Source organism: Dreissena polymorpha, chromosome 3 (genome assembly GCF_020536995.1).
Source record: "Dreissena polymorpha isolate Duluth1 chromosome 3, UMN_Dpol_1.0, whole genome shotgun sequence".
Lineage (NCBI taxonomy): Eukaryota > Metazoa > Mollusca > Bivalvia > Myida > Dreissenidae > Dreissena > Dreissena polymorpha.
Window position 1 is genome coordinate 137,455,819 of NC_068357.1, and position 21,199 is coordinate 137,477,017.

General features: G+C 36.6%; 1 protein-coding gene across 3 annotated transcripts in view; it reads right to left on the bottom strand.

Annotated features, from left to right (window-relative positions):
• Positions 1-21,199, bottom strand: part of LOC127871615 (neprilysin-1-like) — a 120,801-nt gene that overhangs the window by 48,774 nt on the left and 50,828 nt on the right. Inside the window, exon 1 of one of the 3 annotated variants that reach the window (XM_052414714.1) lies at positions 14,846-15,186. The exons of the other annotated variants lie outside the window; for them this stretch is intronic. Coding sequence (XP_052270674.1) covers positions 14,846-14,861 — 16 coding nt within the window. The 5' untranslated portion in view covers positions 14,862-15,186. Of the gene's footprint in view, positions 1-14,845; positions 15,187-21,199 lie in introns of those variants that run through there. 3 annotated transcript variants of the gene reach the window in all.

Below are 21,199 nucleotides of genomic sequence, written 5' to 3' on the forward strand. Positions count from 1 at the left end.
AAAGAACATGCATAAACCATAGTTGTTTCCCTTGTTTGAACCATGCTAAATCCTTATAATGCCTATTTCCAGTTTTTGTGACCTTCACCTGTGACCTTGACCTTTGACCTAGTGACCTCAAAATCAATAGGGGTCATCTGCAAGTCATGATCAATGTACCTATGCAGTTTCATGATCCTAGCCCCAAGTGTTCTTGAGTTATCATCCGGAAACCACCTGGTGGACGGACCGACATACCGACCGACCGACCGACATGAGCAAAGCAATATACCCCCTCTTCTTCGAAGGGGGGCATAATCAATAAGTGACTTAAAAAGTGTATTTATAGATCATGATTGCGTGGAATTGTAGCTGAAACTACAGGCAAGCATTTATGGCAGTATGGAAGCTTGTTATTATGTATTACTGAATATGATATTTTTGTTCCTTTAATGAAATTTGTTAAAATAAAATCAGATATGTTTGTTTATGTTCTGCAGTTGTTAAGATACCACAACAATCCTCTTATTGATATAAAAACAATTTTGAATCAAACGTTTTTCATTTAATTAAATATGTTTTTGCATACATCTAGGCAAAAGTTAAGATTAAGATCAACACTCAGTTGGGCATAGACATCTTAAGGAACATGTTTGTGACATAAAAACAGCTCAGCACTTCATTATTATATCCCAAATAGTTGAGCCACTATTTTTCAGCTTTGACATTATTTAATAATTGCCATTGAAATGCATTTTCAAAATCATGAACAAATCATTAGTTTTTAGGGACCTTAAAATCTTGATCATGTGAACCTCCTTGTTGGAAAACTTGGCTAATGTACGGTGTAGTGTCATCCCAGATTAGCCTGTGCATTCCACACAGACAAATCAGGAACAACTATTTCTGCCTACACTGGTTTATAATTTAGATACAACCTCCTTTAAACTGAATAATACCATCAAAGCGGACTGCACAGGTTAATCTGGAACTAAACAGGCTAATCTGAGACGACACAGGCTAATCTGGTACTACACAGGCTAATCTGGGACAACACTGGCTTATCTGGGATGACACAGGCTTATCTGGGACGACACTTTACACACATGCTTTAAGCCCAGTTTTCCCAAAGGGAAGCCCCTACACGGTCCTATCACATAGGGACCTCTGACAACCCTGGCCATATTGCTGCAGTTTGGTAGAGTCCTATCACATAGGGACCTTGGACAACCCTGGCCATATTGCTGCAGTTTGGTATACAGTCCTATCACATAGGGACCTCTGACAACCCTGGTCATATTGCTGCAGTTTGGTATAGAGTCCTATCACATAGGGACCCATGCCAACCCTGGCCATATTGCTGCAGTTTGGTATACAGTACTATCACATAGGGAACTCTGACAACCCTGGCCATATTGCTGCAGTTTGGTATACAGTCCTATCACATAGGGACCCCTGACAACCCTGGCCATATTGCTGCAGTTTGGTATACAGTCCTATCCCATAGGGACCTCTGACAACCCTGGCCATATCACTGTGGTTTGGTATAGTCCTATCACATAGGGACCTCGGACAACCCTGGCCATACCACTGTGGTTTGGTATAAAGTCCTATTACATAGGGACCTCTGACAACCCTGGCCATATTGCTGCAGTTTGGTATACAGTCCTATCCCATAGGGACCTCTGACAACCCTGGCCATATTACTGTGGTTTGGTATAGAGTCCTATCACATAGGGACCTCGGACAACCCTGGCCATTTCACTGTGGTTTGGTATACAGTCCTATCACAAAGGGACCTCTGACAACTCTGGCCATATTACTGCGGTTTGGTATAGAGTCCTATCAGTTAGAGACCCCTGAGAGCCCTGGCCATATTGCTGTGGTTTGGTATACAGTCCTATCACATAGGGACCTCTGACAACCCTGGCCATATTGCTGTGGTTTGGTATACAGTCCTATCACATAGGGACCTCTGACAACCCTGGCCACATTGCTCGAGTTTGGTATAGAGTCCTATCACATAGGGACTTCTGAAAACCCTGGCCATATTGCTGGAGTTTGGTATACAGTCCTATCACATAGGGACCTCTGACAACCCTGGCCATATCACTGTGGTTTGGTATAGAGTCCTATCACATAGGGACCCCTGACAACCCTGGTCATATTGCTGCAGTTTGGTATACAGTCCTATCACACAGGGACCCCTGACAACCCTGGCCATATTGCTGGAGTTTGGTATAGAGTCCTATCACATAGAGACCTCTGACAACCCTGGCCATATTACTGCAGTTTGGTATACAGTCCTATCCCATAGGGACCTCTCACAACCCTGGTCATATTGCTGCAGTTTGGTATACAGTCCTATTACACAGGGACCCCTGACAACCCTGGCCATATTGCTGCAGTTTGGTATACAGTCCTATCACATAGGGACCTCTGACAACCCTGGCCATATTGCTGCAATTATTGATACAGTCCTATCACATAGGGAACTCTGACAACCCTGGCCATATTGCTGCCGTTTGGTATACAGTCCTATCACATAGGGACCTCTGACAACCCTGGCCATATTGCTGCAGTTTGGTATACAGTCCTATCACATAGGGACCTCTGACAACCCTGGCCGTATTGCTGCCGTTTGGTATACAGTCTTATCACATAGGGACCTCTGACAACCCTGGCCATATTGCTGCCGTTTGGTATACAATCCTATCACATAGGGACCTCTGACAACAATGGCCATATTGCTGCAGTTTGGATAAAAATGTGATCTACATTTCATTGGATGACAAAACAAGATGCTTATGGATTTCAACAAAATACTGTGTCATATTAAAAGGGCCTTCTCTGCTTTTCGCCCAAATAAGCAAATGGCTATAAATTAGAAAATTTTGCTCAAGAAATTTCCATTTGGCTTTAGCTTTTTCTTCATGAAACCCCGTAAACCTGATAAAATGTGTAGGAATTCTGTGTTCTACCATGGGCTCAGGAGTAAAAACTGTTTTTCTATCCTTTTTGGGAAAAGGAGTCTGATCAAATTGGGATTGTTTAAATTGATAAAATGGTAAATTTGGGATTTTTTTATCGACAAAACATATGAACCAAATCAGGATTTTGTTATCAATGAAATTATTTACACATCAGGCCTTTTCCTGGCCATCTTAGAAAAGAAAATCTTACAAATTATATGACACTAATAGTCTTCTTTCTTAAAAAAAAACAAGGGACAAAATTGTCAAAAAACCAGGTTTTCAATAAAAAAAGTCTGATAAAGGGAAACAACTACAACTCAAAATGTGCATTGCTACTGATTATTCATCACAGTTACCCCCCTTGTTTCAAAATCAATCTATTTTTAGTGGTGGCGAACTTGACCTTGGAGATATCGACGTAATTCTTTTGCGCGACACACCGTCAAATGATGGTGAACAAATGTGCCAAATGATTTTAAAATTTGACAATAAATGACATAGTTATGGCCCCGACAAGCTCATTTATGGCCATTTTTGACCTTTGAACTCAAAGTGTGACCTTGACCTTGGAGATATCGACGTAATTCTTTTGTGCCACACACCTTAAATGTTGGTGAACAAATGTGCCAAATGATTTTAAAATCTGACAATAAATGACATAGTTATGGCCCGGACAAGCTCATTTATGGCCATTTTTGACCTTTGAACTCAAAGTGTGACTTTGACCTTGGAGATATTGACGTAATTCTTTCGCGCGACACACCGTCCAATGATGGTGAATAAATGTGCCACATGATTTTAAAATCTGACAATGAACGACATAGTTTTGGCCCGGACAAGCTTGTTCCGCCCACCCGCCAGCCAGCCCGCTCGCATTCACCAATCTAATAACCAGTTTTTTCCTTCGAAAAAACCTGGTAAAAAAAAAAAATTTGGATTTTTTTACAATTTCAGTTTGGGATCAGGTCAATTTGCTTTGGTATTGGGTCTGTTTACGGCCTTTTTAACATAGCAGGAAAACCCCTGAGGCTTATGAAAATTTGGAGCCAGCTGGAGCCCTGATTAACTATGTATTGTAGAGCATAACACTTCTACTATGGTATTTACAACGAGGCCATTGAAATTCTGCATGAATAACATTAACCTGATTGTTTGGTGACAGGAATCATGTATCACTGACATTTATTGTCTGTTATTGGCGCAATTCATGCATAGTGGTTACAGATGACATATATCAATTCAAGAAAATGTATTCTGATTGTATATATTTCACAAATTTTTATACTTAATTCCAGTTGAAACTCTTATGAAAAGATATATCTAAATGAAATATAAATGTGTGATGCTTTACATTTATTAACAAGAGTGCCAAACTGTCACAAGATACGCCCGTTTGAAGGTTTTGGACAACTTGATTTAACTTTACCATTTGAGTGGCAAAAAATACCCGTAAATAAAATGCCAACTGTCTATTTCCTCAAAATCATGGAAAGCATGAATGAAAACCGGCGAAACAAGTGTAGCATGATATCACAACTAATGGACAAGTGTAAAGAACACAATGGTGATTGTTTTAAACGCACTAAGTGACCCTGTGACCTATTTTTTGACCCGGCATGACCCACACTTGAACTTGACCTAGACATCATCTAGACACAAGTTCTGACCAAATTTGGTGAAGATCGGATGAAAACTACTTCAACAAGCAAATTCGTAGAATTGATATCCCCTGCCAAAATACTTCTGGACACAAATATTTCTGGACGGATGGACAATGCCAACATCATCCTCTTATCCACTTATATACTCATACCAAGTTTCAATGAAATCTGTCAAAGCACTTCCAAGATATGGCTCCAGACACAAAAAAAGCACTTTTTCAGTCTTCAAAGGGCCATAACTCCAATATTATGCGATTGTGTACAATGCCATTTGGCGTGCATCATCCTCTTATCCATATATATACTAGGGCTGTAACGATACATTCCAATATTCAAATTACTCGAATACGGCTGTGGACGAATCATATTTGTTATTCGCCACCTCCCGAACAGAATATTTGACAAATACAAACAACATGGTTTCGAGTTTTAAAGTTTAATCATTGTATATTACCTTACAAATGAAGGTTCATACAATAAACCCCTCTATTTAAATGTTCTTCTCCTTATTCCGGCGTTTTTCATCATGTTAACCCCACCCACCATATTAAACAGTGATATTATCAACAAAAATGGTGGGCACCAGTTAAATATTTACGACATTGAATTGAAAAATCTTTCAATTGTTGTTTAATGTTTATTTAGGTAAATATGAGTGATTTGATGCTCAAACATACACACAAAGGATTAGCAGATGGAATTTCTTTTTTGTTTATCTTTACGACAATGATTGTGCAACTTACCAACATACATGGAACCTAGCATGTCAAGTTCCTTAATTGTTCTACTCAAGGATTTTATTGGTACTAGTAATGTTTTTTTAAAACTGTGTTTAAAGCTTAAGCAGTTCTGGTCAGTGTTTTGTTATTTCAAAGTGTTATATTGCATATTTTCAGTATGCAATGATACTCAATTAATCAAATTGACAAATACTCATAGTTTCATACTATATAATGTCATGTCAAGTTGTTAGTATTACTTTTGTTCATTGAAATTCATATTCGCGAATAAATATTAGTATTCGCCACCCTGTATTCGTGATACGTATCGTATTTGTCTCCTAGTGTATTCGTTACAGCCCTAATATATACTCATACCAAGTTTCAATGAAATCTGCCAAAGCACTTCCAAGATATGTCTCCGGACACAAAAAAGCATTTTTTCAAGATACAAAGGACCATAACTCTGTTATTAACAGCTGGTGTACAATTCCATTAGGCGTGCATCATCCTCTTATCCATATATATACTCATACCAAGTTTCAATGAAATCCGCAACAGCACTTCCAAGATATGGCTCCGGACACAAAAGTGCCGGACGGACGGAAGGACGGACGGACGACGCCAAAAAAATATCCCTCTGCCTATGGCGGGGGATAATTAGAGAGTGGACACCATGCTAAACGCTTGAAATTCACTAAGTGACCTCGTGACCTAGTTTTTGACCCAGCAAGACCCATAATTGAACTTGACCTAGATATCATTTAGACACAAATTCTGACCAAATTTGGTGAAGATCGGATGAAATCTACTTCAATTAGAGAGCGGACACCTTGCTTAATCCTTAAAATGCACTAAGTTACCCGGTGACCTAGTTTTTGAACCGGCATGACTCATATTCAAACTTGACCTAGATATTGTCTAAATACAACTTCTGACCAAATTTGGTGAAGATTGAATGAAAACTACTTCAATTAGAAAGCGGACACCATGCTAAATGCTTGAAATGCACTAAGTGAACTTGTGACCTAGTTTTGACCCGGCATGACACATATTTGAACTTTACCTAGATATCATTTAGACACAACTTCTGACCAAATTTGGTGAAGATCGGATCAAATCTACTTCAATAAGAGAGCGGACACCATGCTAAATCCTTGAAATGCTCTATTAGTGACCCTATGACCTAGTTTTTCATCTGGCATGACCCATAACCAAACTTGACCTAAATTTTGTCTAGATACAATTTCTGACCAAGTTTGGTGAAGATGGGATGAAAACTATTTGAATTAGAGAGCGGACGCTGCTGTGGACACAGTGCTCGCCCACTGCCGCCCGCAAGTGATCTTATAATACATCCCATTTTGAACGGGCGTATAAAAAGAGAAATATTTGAATATATTTTGTTTTGAGACAAGGAAAGTTGAACTGGTAGTCAACATTCCATTCTTTGACTAAACAAGAGATGTTTGTAGACCATATACAGGGTGCAGGATAACATGACTTTGTGGGGTTCCCCCTTTTAATTTTAATGGATGTATACACAATGGTAAGAAGTGCTTTTTTTTTGTAATCAAGGATTTATTCTTATACCTTAGGATATCGACAAAAACTGCAAGAAAAACTGTTTTTTATGCACTAAAGATTTTTGAAAATGTATTTCAACAACTTGAGATACACTGCAACGCCAATATATTGCGGACCGGTATATCGCGCTTTGGCTATGGCTCCCAAAAATCCGACGAGCATGATAACTAAATGACATGTTTTAATCTGAGAATTTGCTTACTTAAGAAAAAAAATGGTTCTAGCTAGTATTAACACTTTATATTGCGCGGCTTACTATGGCACGCAGTGAAGCGTGAAAAACAAGTGACAGTGTTGTTTACACACGGCTGGAGTTGTTTTTAACACTCAAGAAATAACCAATTATTGTCATTGAAGAGGACTAAGTAAGTAAGTAAGTCATTGCAAAGGTAATAATGGCAGTTTAATGGTATATAAATCGTTAAATTTTGGTACTGGTCATAAATTTCTTTGTCCTGATAAAAAGTGCGCAAAAATTGGTGTGGGTGTATTTATTTCTAATAAAAATTTCGTAGCGGGTACAACATTGAGATAATTTAATTTTCATTAAAAGTTTCGTTGTAAATTTCAACTAAAGTACCGCAGTATCTCGCGAATTATGTGGCATTGACATTTCCTCTTAATAAAATATAATTCAAACACGTTGTATCATTACCGTTACGCTGTTTTAGTTCCTTCATTAGGACTATTTATAAGGGTAAATTCGAATCTATGCGCAATTACATTTTATACATTTTTGTACAGCAAGAATTCTTCTTTTTAGCTGATTCTCGCGTGATCATACATAAAAATAAAAAATAAAATTTACATTTTGGTTTTTATGATAAAAACAGATATGTGTGAAGTTATGAAAATGTTTATTGTAGAATTGGTTTGCAATTATTACTATACAAATATGTAGCAGCGCCGTATATAAAATGAAAACATTGGGGAAATTGGGACAAATTAACCGCAATACAATTAAGTTAGACATTTCTCTAGTTATATCTTTGGACCCCACCGACCGTGATATATCGGCGTTGCAGTGTATTTGCAAAATCAAGTTGTCAACAGTATGTTTATATTCTGTCCAGCCTGTGTGTAAAACCCCGGAAACCCCGTTGATTGTGCACCCTGATATAAGGCTTCCTGTCTTGCAGCACAGTCCTCCATGTGACCTTGACCTTACATCTCTTGATTTGAAAACCATTTAAGTTGAGCCTTCATTACAATTAACCAGCATCCACATTTATATGATCCCAAGAATTATCTAGATATTGTGCAGAATCCAATTCCATGATACAATAACCTTTGACCTTGACCGTATCACCTACATTTTAACTGTCAACAAGAGCTGTGTTTATGAAACACAATGCCCCCTACTGCGCTTTGAAGCCGCTGGGCAGCTATTTTACAAAACAAGGCAGTTTTTTTTAATTCAAAATCGGGTCTAATAACCGGACCCATTCCCAATGGAAAAAAGTATATATTTTTCCAAAATGAGAGTTAAAAATTCCCAATGGAATGTTTCCAAAAAAAATTTTTTTTTTTATAGATCTCAATATTTTGTTTATCTCCCATCCATATAAGTTCAACTTTCGTACATATAATACTGGACACACTTGTATACCCAATTTTGAAGCTTTTTTTAGCAATACAACAACACTAATTTCCCAATTTTAGTCAAAACGCTGCGAATTTTCCCAATCTAAAGGGACCCGGCCCCATTCCCAAAACGGTGAAAAAAAACACTGCAAGGTTATATTTTGAATGTAAAGGTCACAGTGACCTTGACCTAGTGACCTAATACCATGTTTGATTGTAGATTTCAGGGTTCCCTCTGGGCTTTAAAAAGTTGTCGCCACTTACTTTCGCCAAATTTAAAAAGTTGTCGCAACACTGGGGCTACATTTGGGCAATGAAGATCATGTCATTGTAATACAAACAAAAACTGAGCATTGAACAGTATGTTAAAGGAATTGATTTAATAACAGTATTATTAATAATAACAACACATTTAACATTGTTCATGAAATAAAGGCACATTCAATCAGTTGTAAGTCTTGTTGATCAGGGTTGTCATTATGATTGTAAACAAAGGATTATTTTGGAAAAGTAACCGATTCGGCCGGGGTCAAGGGGGCCACCTAGGCCCCCTTGTAGGTCCAGGGCAAGGCCCTGGTAGGGAGGTCAGGTGGGCAAGCCCCCCGACCGAAACGAATTTTAAACATTTTAGGGACAAAATACTGCTATTCTCAGAGCATAAAAAGTTAAAATGAGGTCTAAAAAGAATAGTGAACTTTAAGATTTTCACATTTTTAGTATACTGTACAATGTAAAAACATATTATATTGATAGATCTTTGCATTTTCCAATAATATCCATTACCCGATAATCCAGTATTATTACGATTTCTTTTTTTCAAAACCAAATTACGCCCAATTTTGACGATGAATGTCGTCCGCCATTTAACGCAAGTGCATATTATACAAATTGAATTGTGGGATTGGGGAATTCCAATTGAACATGCGTGAATCACGTGGCGCGATTTGAGAGCATTGAGAACCGTTTATATTTAGTAATAACGACAAGTCAAACACTCAATCTAAACTATTATATGTACGTAACCTCCTTTCAGAAAAGTTTGCGAAAGTGAAAGTGAATTTCTGAAAATAAAAACGCGCCTTTCTTTAAATTTTATCGAGTACTTTTCATTTCGGATCGTGATATAACTTGTCAGATCATTCATGCATGTAGACCTTTATGTATGCATAGTTTGGCAATCTCAAAACACGTTATTTACCTACTTATTACATTATGTGTTATGACCATTTGTATAACAAAATGCATTATTTAATTGAAGTATTTTCAAATGCGTATAATTAAATGTGTTATCCAAAATCATTTTCAGATTTCATTATTCATGGAAAATTAAGAAAATTCTAGCAACAGAGACACATTTCTCGTGTTTTTCATGTACAGATTAAAATCATGCCAAAGTTAGACTTCATGTATAACATCACGTCATTCTTCCTTGGAGAAAGCGTGGACTTTAATATTTAGATGCTGAATAACAACTTCGTAGCGCAGAGGTCGCATGGTAGAAAATCAGAGAGCATTTTTTAATATGATTTTTTAATATGTGGAAACTTTTTCTCTAACTAGTTAATTACGCTCTACAGTGCAGCATTTGTTGAGATACGGTCAGTAATAATCTGTCAAATGTACAGCTATTTGATACAATTTCACGTGGAGTCGGCGTGTATTCGGCTGCCCGAGCGCTGATTGGTTGACGTTCTCACCAAGAAGAATTTGATTGACAGCTGAAAAAAATCAATATTGGCCACTCGCTGAGAAATTCATTGAAAACAGTAGCTCTTAGGCGGAGTTAATGGACTGACTGAATGACCGGGCGTCGCTCTACTATAGTATGTTTATTCCTCGTCAATTATTTTAGGTTTGCATGATACAAACTTCCGATCGCAATTTTAAATATTCGGGAAAAACAACCGATTTTCTGGCGATTTTAACCGATGAGTTCGATCGGCAATCGGTTAATAATGACAACCCTGGTTGATTGACAACTTCTTAGCAGCCTGAACAGGGTTCGACACTAAGGCACGTCCGACAGACATTGTCTAGTAAGATCAATGGTCGGGCTAGTAAAACTGTGGGCTAGCTTGTCCGACTGGTCGTATATACAAAATCTATACTGATTCATATACAGGGGTTTTTTTTACTAAGAAAGTGACACCGATATTCGGCGTCTTCCCCTACCAGAATTTTTCCCCTCAAAATACAATTTCCCCACCAAAAATATCATTTTTCACCAAAATATAATATTTTCTCTCATAGAAATGTTTATTTTTCCTTTGAGCAACCGACAATTATCCAATTTGCAGCATGTACAACTGTCTTTCTCTCTCTCCAGACGAACACAAAAAATCTGGGAATCCCAGTTATTCTAAATATAGCTCTTAAATTACGTCATGTAAACTGGGCAACTAATCGTAATAATCATGTGACTATTTTACTGGATACCGGTCTTGCGCGAGAAGGGTGTTTCGTCAATAAATTACCGGAAACCAGTCGAATTTTCATCCGGGCTAGGTGCAAGCCAAGATATAAACGTGAAAACAGAAAAAAATGTCTCACAATTGGCATTCTTACACAAACAAAATAAAACATTCAGATTCTGAAGATACTGAATGCATCGAGGCATTTTTTAAGAAAGAATCATAGAAAACCATTATAACCCAGAAGGATTTTGAGGTTATCTACATCGAACATTGTGAAAGTGAAAGTAGACAATCGGCAGCTGCCGCTCCTTTCCCTTCCAATACTGTAGCTGATCAAGATCGTCAACCCATTCATCATGAAATTGAAATCACAAAATTGACATCGTCCCCGGGCCCCAGTACAGAAATATAGTTGAAAACATTTCCCATAATTAGATCTACACCTGCAACTTAATTAAGGACTTTGACTTTAATACGTGTTAAATGTGTTTATGAACAAAAAGGGCGGAGACAAGCCTCTTTTGATGAGTTATAGTTATTGAAATGAACAGTTTTTATTTTTTCCCCTAATATGTCTCTTTCGCACTCTTTTTTCCCCTTTCACACAGCGTCCAGCGTCTTCCCCTTTCTCTAAAAAAACCCCCTGATATAACTATAACTAATCGAAAACCTTTTTCTCTTTATGTGTAAAATAACTATTGTATCCATTATTTACATCAGAACAAAACTAGCGTATATAAATAAACGCGGAGCATTCACATGATTCATCACTATTTTTAGACGCAAAGGAGAGCTTCCCGCAGAAATAGCTTGTTTCCATTGATAAAGTTGTCATGAATATTAACACTTTGCATGCTGGGAAATTTGTAGTCTGTTAAAATGTTGTCTGCTGAATTTCTCAAATTAGCATTTTCTTCATTTTTTTTCCAAGATTACTATCATAATAGCAAACAGTTTGGATCCAGATGAGACGCCACGTTCTGTGGCGTCTCATCTGGATCCAAACTGTTTGCAAAGACCTTCAAAATTCGGTTCCAGCACTGAAATAGTTAATGATTTTCTGCAGTGTCGTAGAACTTTACATCATGTTTTTACGACTTCAATCGAAAATCGGTATCGTCAATGTAAACATTTTGGCGTAGCAGACGAGAGAATGAAATTTAAAGAGTGACTTTGTTCAAGATTGGATTTTCGTCCAACAAATAAGTTAATAAAGAAGAATCCGACGGTAAAACGGACACAGATTATGATGGAAAAGGGCATAGGAGCTGTGGTAGCATGGAGCACAGCGGTCAAGGAGGCCAGAATTTGAGAACGTTTAATAAATGTCACCTGCTGTACAGACATCATTTGTTTAACTGGTGATAAACAGTGAAATTACAACAAACAATTTATGTTGTTAAATAGTTTTATTTTATTTTTTACTCTGTGCATCAAAATAACTTTCTTGTGTTCACTAATTATGTTCTGATAAAACCTGATTAAACAGTTACACGACACAATTCTGTTTATTTGCTATGTCATTTATGGTCTAGTAGACATCAGATTCGGGCTAGTACATTTTAAGAGGAGCTGGTCCGATGGTCTGGCTGTAAAAAAAGTTAATGTCGAACCCTGCTGAATATGTTGCCACAGCTTGGTTGTTTCAGCATGCAGCTTTCTGGTAATCTGAAAATACAAAAAGGGAAAAATAATATTAATATACTACTAATAATAATCAACTAATGTGTAGTATATAAATAATATAAATGTGTGTTAGCACATGACCTACTACACAAAGCTCATAACACAACAGTCAAATAAAATAAGCATTTGTGTACATGTATATTAAATTGTGTCTCAAATTGATTTTCATGTGCTTAATTATGTTTACCTTTTTTAAAACAGTACATCCGGTAGTGAATTAATTGATTAGTTTTGAGGATATAAAGAGTTCATACAGCATACATTGTGTGTTGGAAATCATATTGAAGGAAATGAAATTCTGTCTTTGTTTGGGTTTTGTTTGCTAGCTGGTGAATGTTAGCGAGTCTTATAATGATCAGAATCTAATGTTCACTTTCTAAAAGTCGTTATACACTCTGAACTTGCCATGTTGACAAGTAAAACAGAAATGTCACCGCTTACATGTAAACAGAATCAATATATCCAGGGCTTTTCATCCTTATATAACAGAGGCCGATATTCGGCTCCTTCCCAATTCTAAAAAGCCTTATTTTTTCCCAACTCTGGCTGAAAGACTTCCCAAAAAAAACGATTGAAATTCCCCTGAAAATCAAAAAAATAAACACAGTGGATAGTGTTTTGTAGCCAAGTTACTATTCGGTATAGTTTTACTGGTCTTGTAGATGATTGTAATTTCATTGAAAGCTTCCACGAGCGATAAACAAAGATGAAGGTTTATTTTGCGTAATTGTTGTCTGGTATCGATTTTTTCGCTACCAGTTCAGTTCAGGTATTTCCCCACTACCGCTAAGCTGAATTTTAATTGTATTTGTGTACCAGTCTAGAACAGAATATTGCGTAGTACGGGTTTTATTGTCGGTTTTTGCACGAGGGCCGCAAGGGAGGTCACCAGTGTCATCGCTGAATTTTAGAGATAACTTTTAGTTTACTGTTCAAAAACTGCTGTTACCTGTTGAAAAGTTTATCTGTTTGAAAATATAGCTGGCCAATCTTTGAAAAGAACATTTCCAGGTCATTAATTCATAACAAAAATAAAGTTAAAACCATTATTGTGACTGTTTAAAATTGATTAAATGATTTACCTGTGATGAAATGCTTTAAAAGTTTTTTTCCCAAAATGGCCATTTATCGCGCTTAAATTTCCCAATTTGCAAGGCTAGGGCTTCTTCCCAATTTCCAGATGAAAAGCCCTGATATCTAAAATGTTTAATATATTTTCTATAATAACACCGATTTTTCTAAACATAATCGATACTTACCTTTTTGAGTGTCATATTGTTGTCAATGTAACGGCGTTGGAATCGGCTTCGAACACTGTGACAAACACTTCACATTTAAGCGCAAAGTCGGTTGCTTTATTTCAATGTTGTCAATGAAGCAATAAAACTGCCGACCAATTAAGATAACTTGTAACAACACCCCAGATAATCACAATTATCACCATAACATGCCACTTTGCGGTAGTCTGCAGTCAGCACCACGCTCCATTGATGACGGCTGTATCGCTTAAATCATGGAAATCTATAGTATTACGACTTCCGTAAAGCGGCTATTAAACACAGCGTCTTTTGTCATTTTAAGAAAATATGAACGCAGAAAAATGCTGATTTTAAAAAAATCGTCATTTATGAAATTTTGTCGCCAGATTTTTTATTTTGTCGCAATTGGTGCCAATGGCGATCGACAGCGGGAACCCTGGATCTCATTGAGATGCATGCACATGTGAAGATTAAAGAACATAGACCCAAGAGTTTTCATTTTATGAGCAAGGTTAAAGTTTTGGGACAGACACACACATACAATGACAGACAGACAGGCCAAAAACAATATACCTCGATCATTCGATCTGGGGGCATACAAACTTCTAAAGTTATTGTATAGAAACCAATTTCATGTTTGACCTTGAAATAGAACCTGTTGACCTAAAAATCACAATGATTCATTACTTCCACATATGTAACATAGCATATCAATTGACATGATCAGAGATTGAAGCATTCCTTTGACATGGTCAATTGACATGATCAGAGATTGAAGCATTCCTTTGACATGATCAATTGACATGATCAGAGATTGAAGCATTCCTTTGACATACTGTGAAACCATTATTAATCGTCAGGCATTAATTTTCATAAATTTCGTCAGTCGACCGATCGCCGAATTTAAGATCCTAACGAACAATCATGCTCTATGTTTGAACAAAAACAAACACCAAGTTGAACAACATTTTAAAACTTTACCGTAGACATGGGGCATTAAATTCCAACATAATACATGCACACATTCACTGCTGTTTCGTAATCAAGATTAATCCGGTTTTGACACAAAGGGATGTAGATTACACAAGGTACTTAACTGACACGTGACACTTCTTTAAAACGCGTGTGCAGTACAGCTGTATCGAATGCGTTGACTTCGTTTATGTAGAATGGTAATGATTAATGAATTAGCGCTAATTGTTTATAACTTTATTGCCCATTAGGTGCATTGTGTTTTCAGGGGTGTTGCATATTAGCCATCATGCAGCGAATGCCGATGAAAGACAATAAACCAAATGAAAAGATGACGATGTGTGATCAACATGCGTATTTATCACAATTTTAATAAAGAATATTTTAATTGCTGTTTGTTGTTTGATTGTTTATTGACATTATTGATTTACATACCGGTAGTTTACTTTTTAAGAACAAACACACACATAGAGTTTATAATTTTAATGTTGATATCAGAATAAAAAAGCATTTTATTTGAAAAAAAAACACTTAACAAACTGGAACCTCTTTCGTATAACACAAACAGTTTTAAAACGGTATTGACAGCATTTTGATAAAAATCATACCAACTAGAACACATACCCAAGAAAATAAACAAAAGTGACTAGTTTGATTTGCTTGCAAAAAATACTTCATTTCATTTAGAGAGCAAAAAAAAACAGGAAACAACATTGTTTCATCAACACAACATGGACAATTTTTTATAAAATCAGTCCAGCTTTCCTAAAGTCTGCCGTAATTAAATTGGTTCTTCCTTCCATCTTGGAATGGGTTGTGATGAGCCATTCGGCATGGATCGGCTTGAGCGTTGATGTTTTCAAGTCGATGTTGGCCACGTGATCATTGTCGTCATCAATCATAGCCGTTACAAACACTCGTTAACGGTTATTCGATCCCATTTGTCCGCTAATCATAACAATGAACGTGTGAATGGCATACATTAAGAGGGTCCATTACTGTCCCTTTATAACAAAAGACTAGTTAATTGGCATGTGACAAACAGGCCCCACCTCCTGCAGTGATTCTCAAGTGTGTTCCCGCATTCGTACCACGACTTTTCGCAACTGCGACTGATCGCGAATATGTATTACAGTACACATAAATCGGATATTGACTGACGCATTTTTTTAAAATTCAAAATCAGATATTGGCGAATTTAAGTGCTGACGAAATCGTCATTTTTATAAAAATGACGAAATTTTGTGCTTTCGAAAATAAATGGTTTCACAGTAATAAATTGACATGATCAGAGATTGAAGCATTCCTTTGACATGATCAATTGACATGATCAGAGATTGAAGCATTCCTTTGACATAATCAATTGACATGATCAGAGATTGAAGCATTCCTTTGACATAATCAATTGACATGATCAGAGATTGAAGCATTCCTTTGACATGATCAATTGACATGATCAGAGATTGAAGCATTCCTCTGACATAATCAATTGACATGATCAGAGATTGAAGCATTCCTTTGACATGATCAATTGAAATGATCAGAGATTGAAGCATTCCTCTGACATGATCAATTGACATGATCAGAGATTGAAGCATTCCTTTGACATGATCAATTGACATGATCAGAGATTGAAACATTCCTTTGACATGATCAATTGACATGATCAGAGATTGAAGCATTCCTTTGACATGATCAATTGACATGATCAGAGATTGAAGCATTCCTTTGAAATGATCAATTGACATGATCAGAGATTGAAGCATTCCTTTGACATGATCAATTGACATGATCAGAGATTGAAACATTCCTTTGACATGATCAATTGAAATGATCAGAGATTGAAGCATTCCTCTGACATAATCAATTGACATGATCAGAGATTGAAGCATTCCTTTGACATGATCAATTGAAATGATCAGAGATTGAAGCATTCCTCTGACATGATCAATTGACATGATCAGAGATTGAATCATTCCTTTGACATGATCAATTGACATGATCAGAGATTGAAGCATTCCTTTGACATGATCAATTGACATGATCAGAGATTGAAGCATTCCTTTGACATGATCAATTGAAATGATCAGAGATTGAAGCATTCCTTTGACATGATCAATTGACATGATCAGAGATTGAAACATTCCTTTGACATGATCAATGGACATGATCAGAGATTGAAGCATTCCTTTGACATGATCAATTGACATGATCAGAGATTGAAGCATTCCTTTGACATGATCAATTGACATGATCAGAGATTGAAGCATTCCTTTGACATGATCAATTGACATGATCAGAGATTGAAACATTCCTCAGATAAACTATAAAATAAACACATTTTTCAGATTCAAACTGATGTGCCCATTGACCTCATGACCTAAAAAATTAGTGGGCGTCCTCGTACATCAATTTTATATGGCTAGGTCAAAGCATACTGAAAATATATTTCTTTTTTTTTATGTGACAAGCCCTTGAGACCTTGACCTTTGACTTAAATGTGATAGGCATCTCTTTGAATGGGTTCATAAAATGAATACAGACTAAAAAAATAATACTACAGAAAACAAGGGCTGTTTCAGGGCTCAACATTAACCTAAAAACCAACTTGCCCTGCCGGGCAAGTACTTAGAAAATCTACTTGCCCTGAACGTAAAACTTTAACTGTAAACCTCATATCTTTTAATAAAGATCAAAATGATACACCACACAACCTTTTTATTTTTGCACATTTAACAAAATGATTACAGCAATTGAAAGTCTAATTTAAGTCTAAATTTAATGCTCTTTGTTCTTTTTTGCACTTGCCTGTGTGGACAACTAGATAATAAAATAACTTGCCCTGACCCAACTTTTACTTGCCAGGGGCAATAGGACAACTGTTAATGTTGAGCCCTGTGTTTGTAAAACATGCATGCCCCCCATATGGGCTGTCAGTTGTAGTGGCAGCCATTGTGTGAATACGGTTTTTGTCACTGTGACCTTGACCTTTGACCTAGTGAATTGAAAATCAATAGGGGTCATCTGCCAGTCATGATCAATGTACCTATGTAGTTTCATTATCCTAGGCCTAATTATTTTTTCGGCGTAAGCTGCATAAGCCAGCTTTTCACCTTAGCTTGACCTTTGTAAGTGTCCAATAAAATTCCAATAAAATTTCCCGCTGCTAGGTACGAATGAATACACTTCATTTATTCCATTGGCTGATTTGAGTATACCACCAGAACATTGGAAACATATCCGCGTCTTTGTAACACTGTTTTACTGTATGAAACAATTTTATCTCGAATGAAAAGGCTTAATAGATAGAACAGTTTTACACTCAATTCTCGACATCAATACAGTTTGTGCGTACACCTTTTATTTTCAGAGTATTACCAGCGCAAGAGCGTTTATACTTAAAAGGCTATGTTCTCATATTTAGTACTTACTTCCTTATTCCTGTCAACATGTTAACATGTAAAAGTATAAAGAGCAATGGAAGCGAGGCCTCACTTTAAAGCATTGCATTTCAACCCGCGAGGTATATCGGGTCAATTCGCGGACATTCAGAGTTTATATACAGGTCATCACCGGAGTTGGCGGCCAGTAAAATAATCGTTATATAATAAAGACGCTATCCGTGAACTAGGTGACCTGGAATTTTCTTTAGACCAGAAATATGTTAAATGAAGATATTCAGCAATATAATTATGGTATGTAAATAATAGATTCTTAATGTGTTTTCAACAATACAATGATAAATATTATTGTTGATAAATTTAACAATAATTATTCGTCCATATTGCTTAATGTACTAAAGTGATATTATAAGCATGTAACAGTTTATAGGTGTCTATCGCAACCGTTGATTATTTTTGATGTTTCTACTTCATATACACTTATATTAATTAATGCAGCATCATCATACTAAAACAATATACCAGAAAGAGAAAAATAATGCATTTGAATATCAACCGTACTTTCGTTTGACAACTGATCATGCGTTTACGAGTTGAACCTAAATTTAGTTTTAGTGCAGATTTGTTCATACGACACAAAGACACGAAATTGTTTTACGGATTATTTCAGCTTACAGGACTGGGTGGGTCACGTAAGAATATCGAATATAAAATATATTTTTATAAACAACTGGTAGCAAGGTGAGTTGCAGATAATTAATCAGTAACCACATTTTAACTAACTATTTTGACCTGTTAATTCTTTTCAGCTCAATTCAACAGTGCAAAATGCCCATAATATCACTTTAAGCATTAGCACGATGATAATTGATACTGTTAATAATCGAATCAAATAGCAATGCCCGACAAACCACTAAAACAGGTTTGTTCGAAGAACGCGCCTATAAATACGGATACTTCTCGTGTGGCCGGTTGACTCATATGTTTAAATTTCACTTCCATTCTTCTTTTGGTTTTCTGTTTTGTATCTATAGGTTTATGACCAGCAATATGTTATAATGTAAAATAAGCCGCGAAAACTCCCCGTAACATCCCGTACTGCGTGTGATGCAGCTAAGAACTGCACAGAAAAAGACATTCGCTATCCTTGATCTCATTCATTAAACTATTTACGCCGTATATCTTTTTTAAAGATATTTCTTGTAAGTCATCATCAGGAAACCATTTTACTGTTTTGAGTCACTGTGACCTTGACCTTTGACCTAGTGACCTGAAAATTAATAGGGGTTATCTGCCTGTCATGATCAATGTACCTATGAAGTTTCATGATCCTAGGCGTAAGTATTATTGAGTTATCATCCGGAAACCATTTTACTACTTTGAGTCACTGTGACCTAGTGACCTGAAAATCAATCGGGGTCATCTGCCAGTCATGATCAATGTACCTATGAAGTTTCATGATCCTAGGCCTAAGCATTCTTAATTTATCATCCGGAAACCATTTTACTATTTCGAGTCACTGTGACCTTTACCTTTGATTAGTGACCTGAAAATCAATAGGGGTCATCTGCCAGTCATGATCAATGTACCTATGAAGTTTCATGATCCTAGACCTAAGCGTTTGATATTATCATCCGGAAACCATCTGGTGGACGGACCAAAGGACGGACCGACCGACCGACATGTGCAAAATAATATACCCCCTCTTCTTCGTAGAGGGGCATAAATATACTTTAATGTGTGATTTCAATTTTCTGGGCATCAATTTAAATTATGACATTAAAACTTGTTTTATATGGGCATTATTTAATTAAATTAAACTAGAAATGGCGCGGCAAAGGCCGACGCGTATCCCCACGCCACATGTTTGACTCAGGGGCGCCCCAGGGTTGGTAATGGGGCCATGCATAGTTGAGATTGACCTTATTGTCATAAAAGATGTTCAGTATAAATTTGAAGTAATTCGGTGTAGAAATGAAGAAGTTAATGTAAAATAACCTAAAAATGAGTGAAAATCTATACCCTTATTTCTCCTTCTCATCCTGCTCTCCTAACAAATCTAATAAGGAAATTAATAACTTCATTGTAGTCAATTATGTACATGTCATCCTAATTGGAATGACTTATGAGATGGCTCAACATGCTCTCTTATAGCCAATCTTCTTGCTTCTGTTTTAGAAAAGTTATGTTTTGAGGTTAAATGGTTGACTAAATAGTAGCGTCTCAGAAATTTTCTATAGCAATCTTATACACAACAATGAATATGTTGAATTTCATGTGTGTTTTTGATGTGCCTGTTCAAAGTCCATCTTGCTTTAAATTGTTTCTCATATTTTTCCCACTTGAACATTTTGACAGATTTTCAGTAATGAGTCTAAAATTGTAATTGAACAAAGTGAAAGTTTCAGCCCTGTTATAGATTCTTGAGGCTCTATTCCATGAGTTTCTCATGCTTTTTATGCTTGACTGCATTCTATCTCTTCTCTCATATACAGGTGTCCCTTTGCGCCAATATTTTATAATCCCTTGTATAAACATTAGATGGATGAGCTTAACCATTTCACAGATGAGTTAACACAAACAATTGAATACTAAATACATCTCTGCGCCACTACTGTGTAACTCTATGCACTGCTTTAATTTATTTAATTTTTTTATATCATTTGGCAGGTTATTTACTTACCTCCCTTTAAAGCTTATTACTTCACTTGGATTTGTTTTTTTGACCTTTGACCTTGAAGGATGACCTTGACCTTAACCTTTAGCCACTCAAAATGTGCAGCTCCATGAGATACACATGAATGCCAAATATCACAATACTATCTTCAATATTGCAAAAGTTATGGCCAATGCACCATACTGGGGGCATAAAAATAAGTGAAAATTTCTGACCCGGCCCCACCCAAACCCCCATAACTTTTGACCCAGGGGTCAGATCAAAATTCCGAATAGTGAAGGGTCG